At 42.0% G+C, this 7,500-nt stretch overlaps 1 protein-coding gene across 1 annotated transcript; it reads left to right on the top strand.

The window, feature by feature from the left end:
* The first annotated feature begins 133 nt into the window (after positions 1 to 133).
* Positions 134 to 565, top strand: LOC138021289 (uncharacterized). Its single transcript, XM_068868136.1, has one exon. The coding sequence runs from the start codon at positions 134 to 136 to the stop codon at positions 563 to 565; it is 432 nt and encodes a 143-aa protein (XP_068724237.1).
* Positions 566 to 7,500: the final 6,935 nt, after the last annotated feature.

A 7,500-nucleotide genomic window follows, 5' to 3' on the forward strand; every position in this document is an offset into this window, starting at 1 on the left:
ACCTGTTTAAAGCATTGATGATGATAATAATGATAATGATAATGATAATGATAATAATAATTGCCATCGCAGCAACATCCTAAACGATTGTACAGACCCAATGTGCAGGATATGTGCCCAATTCCAGGAAACCATGGATCATATCGTGGCAAGGTGCCCTGAGCTGGCCAAAACTGAATACCTACACAGACATGACAAAGCTGCCTCATACCTACACTGGAACATATGCAAAGAGCTAAATATAAACGTAGAAGAGAAATGGTATGAGCATGAACCACAAACAGTAACAGAAAGAGACAACATCACAATCTTGTGGGATATGCCAATACAGACAGACCGTGAGATAAAAGCCAGCAGACCAGACATTGTAATAAAAGACAAACAGGAGAAAAGCTGCCTGCTCATTTATATGTCCATCCCTATTGAAAAGAAAACTTCAGTTAAAGTTATTGAAAAGCTGTCAAAATATAAAGGCCTCGAAATCGAGATTGAGCGGATGTGGGGGATGAAGGTCACAACGATCCCAGTTGTGATTGGAGCGCTGGGACTAATAAAAAAGGGCTAGGAGAAATACACCAAACAAATCCCGGGTAATATCAAAATTAGTGAACTACAAGAAAGACACTCTCCATCAAGTAAGAGAAGACTTCTACCTCATTTTAGCCCTAGGCCCAAGGAATGGGCTCGGCTACTGTGTTGTAAATCGGCATAAAGTTAAAGGAGATATATAATAATAATAATAATAATAATAATAATAATAATAATAATAATAATAATTCTACGGGCATAAGGACCGTGCGTGTCTATCTTCTCGAGACCGAGGTGAGAGATGGTTTCATGCATACTGGGACGCCTAAAATGTTCTCTTGTACACATGGCGGTTGGCGAGTGAAGCTGCCTTTCTGGCCTTTCTGTCGACGAATTCCAGAACCCACCGAAACGATTTGGGCACGTTTTGAAAGCTAAAATCTGCAATGGATGCTGTATTTTGTTGGTAAGACTGGGTGGTCCGACACTTATCAAATATCAATGAAATGAGAACCGGAGGTCATTCCTTGTGATGCAACGGCATAATTACCCAGAAGCGCAGCTGGAGGAAAGCACAGCCGGAGGAAAAGCGAGAAGAACATTTCTAGCAACATACTAAGGAATAGCCCTGGTGTGTGCTGATAACGTAGAGTTTTGATTTCTGAACAAGTTTTTATCATAGAACATTCGCGATAAAGTAATGCCTTTTTCGCTGTTATCCTCGTCGCAAAAAAAGAGATGCCTTTCGTAATATCTTGTCAAAGGAACGGTATGATGCAAATAACAGAATAATTAGATTCATATTTGCTCTATCACTAATGTCACACTCTACATCTATGTGCTGCAATATATAAGCGCAATAAGAATTTCCTCATATTACTGTACAAGTCTGTTTTTAATGATGAAAAATGAGTTTTCTCTCCAGTCTTCTTCCTATGATCTTCAAGTTCGCGGAAATTACATTGTGTCCCACAGTTAACCTAGAACAACCACTTACGGTCTTAATTCTTTTTCTTCTTGTCAGCTAAGTTGTCGCAGGAATGCGCTACCTGATTTTATCCGTACCACCGAGTTTACTGGTTTTAAAAGAGAATCCATGGCCGCATTTGGTACAGCGGGTTGTCTTTTTAATTAATGTATCTTTAAATATTATGCATTTAGTCATGTATCTGTATATGCTATGTATTTTAGCTGTAAATCTAATGTCTCGATGATATAAGCTCTTGTAGTTATTCTGAAATTCGAGATGAAATAAGGTTTGTGCATGAATGTACGTTACCTTCAGCAGGCCGCCTGCGTACACGTTATAATCTGTGACCCCAGTGCTTACCATATGACAGGTAAAATGAGTTTTCCCTTCAATATATAAGCCAACGAAATCTTACGCTAAATTGTAAAGACAAGGGTGGTCTGGAGCTGTGAGTAGGCGTGGGATTTGTACATATGGCTTAGGGGCCGACATATCTCTCCCTCAATGCCGTACCGGGGGCGCGGTCGGTAGCAGAAAGCAGCGAAGGGTCAACTGCGTCCAAAAGCGATCGCACGGGCCGAAATCCCGGGATGACTCGTTTGGTACGACGCTCCAGCCCCATGTCTGGAGGTACTGCATTTTTCTTTCTTGTTCAAACATTCCGTCAGCGCATGCGGTGTAAATGTTCTGGCTCTTCGATACCTTCAGGAAGGTATCGACATTTCAGTTGATTCTACAAGCATAAGAACCGTGCGTGATTTTACAGCAAGAACAAAATTAATGGCGGCGATGACTGCGGGGGCGTTCTAGCAGGCTGGCCAAGAATTGTCGTTCGTGAAGAAAGCTGATCAAGATTGAAGCATCGTAAAGCATACTTTCAGGCACCTTTAGTTTTTTGCTACTTGTCTACTGATAAGCAAGACAAAAAGGTGTCTTCAATCACGGGATTTCAACCGCTGTAGGATTTGGCTACTTTAAACATTCCTCTTCTGAATCTTTTGATCAGTATTGGAAGAAGAGAAGGCACTAGTGCCTGCTATGTCGGCAAAACTACCCAGCATTTTTCTCCGCGCGTACGTGGGCACACTTTCAGTGATAAAACCTCCCACGTTTTTAAACATTTACAGAATTCTGGGCATTGCCGCACTTTGTGCTCAGCACCCTAGATCACGGTTGTACCACCTTCCAACTTAAAAGAGGCCATTCATATTCAATGGGAGAAACCTACACTTAATCATCAACTTTATCATGTTAATTTAAAACTTTCTTTGTAATTTTTTACATTGTCATGTTCCTTTTGTTCTTATAGTTAATTAGCATTTTGGTTCACACTATATATTCAACTCTGTACTTTGTAATTTAAACTGAAGATGACAGAAGTTTCTGTCGAAACGTGTTTTTAAATTTAAAAAGTGTTGTGTTGTTTCTAAAATATCGATTTGTCTGCTACTATCCAGACCTTTTAGAATGATAGGTGGAGGAGAAGATATCTTAAGGGCGTCTTAGAGGTCAGAAAAAAGTTATCCATCGCAACAGCTGTTGAGCAGAGTAAAGGAGAACCTGAAGTTGACAAAAAGAGGGAAGAAAAATCGTTCTCTCCTGCAAAAAGAGTGCAGGTCTTTGTCAGCGTCGTCGCTTGTAAGCTTCATCGAGAAGCAGAAGTCGCTGCTTAGGAAGTTAAAAGTTATCTTTGGAAGAAAAAGGAACCAAGAGGAGGCCAAAGTCCTTAAACACGACCCTGGTCGGGTGTTTGCTACCATAACGACGATGGCGTCGGAAGATCCAGATAATGCCCGGCCAAAGTACAAAGTCGCTCGGAACGAAGATCAGGCCAGCGCGAGCAAAGGTGTGTTTAGTGACATTGTCGAGGCTGAGGGTTTTTGGTGAGAACTCTGAGAGGAGAGGGGGACTGGGGATGAAAATGCAGAATGGCTCAAGGAAATAAAGTTGGCTATTAGTCAACGTGTCCCTTCACCAACGCTGGGGGCCTCGACCCAGGAGACAAACGAGGCGGTTAAGGTTATCCTAAGGAAGTGGAACTGGAGTGCGCCTGGTCCTGATAGCGTGGTTAACTATTGGTGGAAGCGAGCATGTGCACTGCATGAGGGCGTGACATCTGCCTTCGAAACCATCACCAGCATTTCATGCGCTTATCCTAAGTGGTTTACAAAGGGTAATACGAGGCTGATATAAAGCAGGGTGATTTCACCAGTGAGAACCAGCGCCCTATCACGAGTTTAAATACGTTATACAAATGGTTCACCTTGTGCGTGCTGGGGCTCATGGATCAACATCTGAAGGTGTACGATCTAATGGAGGAACAGCTAAGGGGAGCAAAGGCAGGATGTAGTGGAACGACCGACAACCTACTGATTGACAGGACAGTAACTTTGAACTGTCAGTGTAGCTTGGGTAGATGTGCGCAAGGCCTATGACTCTGTTGATCATAGGTGGCTCAATAAGATCATGCTAGTCCACAGGTTCCCAGTCTGGATCTGCGAAGTCGTGAGAAAGTTATGCGCGGCGTGAAGCACTAGGATAGTTGCTAACACCAAAGTTGGCAATGAGACTTCCCCTGAGATCAGTTTTAACAGAGGTCTACCCCAAGGAGATTCGCTATGCCTGCGCATGTTTACGTTGTGCTTAAACCCAGCAGCATGGAAGCTGTGCTCCACCGAGGGCTACAGGCTCTCAAGACCGGTAGGGTCCGAAGTCATAAATCTACTGTATATTGACGACTTGAAGGTCTTCGCGGCATCTCAAGCAAAACTTGACAGAGTACTCAAGATGACAAAGCAGGCGATGGAGGACATTGGTTTGCAATGGAATCCAAAGAAGTGCCATGTCATCAATATGAGAAGGGGTGTTCCGGTTAATGTACCTGAAGGGTTCAAGTCAGGGGAGACGGTCATCGATAGCTTGAAGGACACAACCTACCGGTTCCTAGAAGCACCAGAACGGCTACTTCAAGAAGAGAAGCTGCTTCTGCAGCGTGCTACTAAGATCTACCCGCAGAGACTCTCAGCCATCTTTTCGAGCCCACTGTCAGACGCCAACAGAGTTCAAGCGTCCAATCAGCTTGCCATGCCAGTGCTGTCGTACCTTATGTGGTCCCAACACTGGTGTCTGACAGACTTGCGCGACATCTATAGGCAGACACGGTTCTGCGCTTGGGCAGAATAAGTACCTCGCACGTCATAATGCGGCCCTAAAAGTACTGTTCTGGGAAATGCTTAGAGAGCTTCAGCTTTCTAATACAGTGCCACCATGGTATTCTTCGGTCGTTCCCAAACCCATCTATGAGTCACCCGAGGCCCAAGCACATTGAGACATCCTATTCTTTGCAGTAAGTGAGCAAGTGAGGCAGAACAGAGTGGATGGGGTATTTATAGATCACGAGAAGAAGAGAGTTCTGGCGGTAGAAATGAGCTGCCCGTGGACGGAGAACAGAGGAAAGAAACAAGAAGAGAAGATCACCAAGTATAGCCCCCTACGCTGGGAACTCAAGCAGAAGTTCCCATGGTTTGACACTCGGCAGTATAACATCATCATAGATGTCTTAGGAGGGTGGTCCAATGAGGAGGAGAAATTCTACTCCGCATGCAGAGAGCCGTAATCTCACACACCCTGAAAATTACCCACACACTGAAAGTGATTTCTTGAAGATAGCAGAACAGTGAACAGAAACATTTTTTGCAATTTTAGCTTATTTATTACATATTAAGAAGATATAACGAAGAGACAAAATTCTCTGTTACTCCGAGGTTCGTGCTCATGCACTCATCAGGCAGCACTATCTACTTTCTGATGAGTGCGTGAGCACGAAACTCGGAGTAAAGAATTTTGTCTCTTCGTTATATCTTCTTATTCAAAGCTCTACACTTAAAAAGTGTATTGAGCACTGTTTAACGGCATTAGCCACTTTATTACACGTTTATTATATATTATATATTATACTAGTTACAGAGTTGTTAGCCTTAGGGCCTCCTGGGTTACGTCCGACGCCCCAGGTTGGCTGGATGGGGATCCATATGGCATCCATACGTTTTCATTGTCATAATAATAATACTACTACTACCAATAATAATAATAATAATAATAATAATAATAATAATAATAATAATAATAATGATAACAATAACAATAACAACATGGGTGACAAATTACTCCTTAATTTTGGCGCGAAATTTCAGCGTTAATTTATAATTTCACATGTGAAATTACAATGTTGCCATGGCAACTTTTTCCACGGTGCCAAAATGGCATCTTATGAACGTATACAAAAATTTGGTTTTGTCAACTGAGTTGATAATGTAAATTGGCCACCGTGCAGAGATTCTAAAAGCTGATGTTTCGAGCGTTAGCCCTTCGTCAGGGCTAGTCGAGGACTTGTGGGCTATGTGTAGTTTTTATAAGAGAGTAGGAGCTACGCTATTGGTGGTAACATGGCAACGTGAAAAATAAAAACTACACATAAACCACAATTCCCCAATTCACTCTGACGAAGGGCTAACGCTCGAAACGTCATCTTTTAGAATCTCTGTACGGTGGCCAATTTACATTATCAGCTCCGTTGACAAAACCAAATTTTTGTATACTACTTCCCCACCCCTTCATTCTTATGAACGTAATTTGTCACCCATGATATTAATAGCTAATCAAATGGTATACTCGTGAAATTAAAGAATAATTTCAAGCGCGTATTGTCCAAAATATATATTGGACAAAATCAATGTTGGACAAAACGCGCGTAAAATTATTCTTTAATTTCACTCGTTATCATTTGATTACCAATACTAATAGCGCAGCAAGATGTCAATGAAAAGGACAGACATGACAGAGTAGCTACAGAAGTGCACTAAGGCCTGACCTAGAAGTGCGGACTACAACATGCAGAGAAAAAGTACTATCCAGGCAGTAAGCAAAAACAATGAGGGGAACTGCTGTGGGACTTTAACATCCAGACAGATAAAATGATCCAAGTATGAAGGCTTGACATTTTCCTGGTGAAGAACGGGGTTAAAGAGTACATAATCATAGATGATTCGATCCTTGCAAACTCTAAATCTTGGAATAAGGAAGACGAATAAAATTGACAGGTACGAAGAGTACGTCCGGGAACTTGAAGAGGATATGGAAAGTGAAGAGAAGGATAATACCAATGGTGATAGGAAATCTGGGAACAGTTACAAAGAGACATCGGACATTTTTGGCAGACCTGGCGAGAAATGTATCGTTCTAGAAAACATGGAACAGTTCATAAAGACCCCCGGTGGAAGAGAAGTCTGCAAGGGAAACTAAATTAACTAAGAACATACCTGAGTCAGATGACGCAGATAAGTAAACAAGAATGCAATGAAAAAAGGGGTATTAAGACCAGATTGGAAAGAAAGTATAGGATCAAGATTAAGAGATTATGGCCATTAGTATCGAAGAACTGAAACAACGAATGACAGCTAAGGCTTCTAAAGTAAAGAGATACATGGAGAGAATTAGACAATACCAGCAAAATACATTGTTTGAGACTAACCAGAGGTAATTCTATAAACAAGTCGATCAGTTAGACCATCAAAAGCAGCCAATGCCCAATGTAGTGGAAACTAAATTGTTCTGGGCTTTGCCAGTTGAACACAATAAGGAGACAGCTTGGCTAAAGTATATGAAAAACCAACAGGTGGAAACTCAAGAGGACTTAGTCATAACTGTGGTCAAGATCAGGAAGCAGTTGAAAAAGTTACTAAACTGGAAAACCCTGGCAATGATAATGTGCAGGGATTCTGGCTGACGACTTTGAAGCTCGTGCAGGGTAGAATAGCTAGTCAGTTGTAGGCAGTCTCAATGAGGGACGGGTACCTGAGTGGATAATACATAGCCGGGCTACACTAGTTATCAAGGATCCGGATAAGGGAAATATGGCTGAGGATTACCGACCTAATGTGGAAGCTGTTCACTGGGATTATATCAGAAGAACTTTTTATGCATTTAGACCGAAATGATTGGTT

The sequence above is a fragment of the Montipora capricornis genome, chromosome 10 (genome assembly GCF_036669925.1).
Source record: "Montipora capricornis isolate CH-2021 chromosome 10, ASM3666992v2, whole genome shotgun sequence".
Taxonomy (NCBI): Eukaryota; Metazoa; Cnidaria; class Anthozoa; order Scleractinia; family Acroporidae; genus Montipora; species Montipora capricornis.

Bases quoted from the DNA above. Each gene is read 5' to 3' on its own strand.
- LOC138021289 (XM_068868136.1), top strand. From the start codon at position 134: ATGGATCATATCGTGGCAAGGTGCCCTGAGCTGGCCAAAACTGAATAC.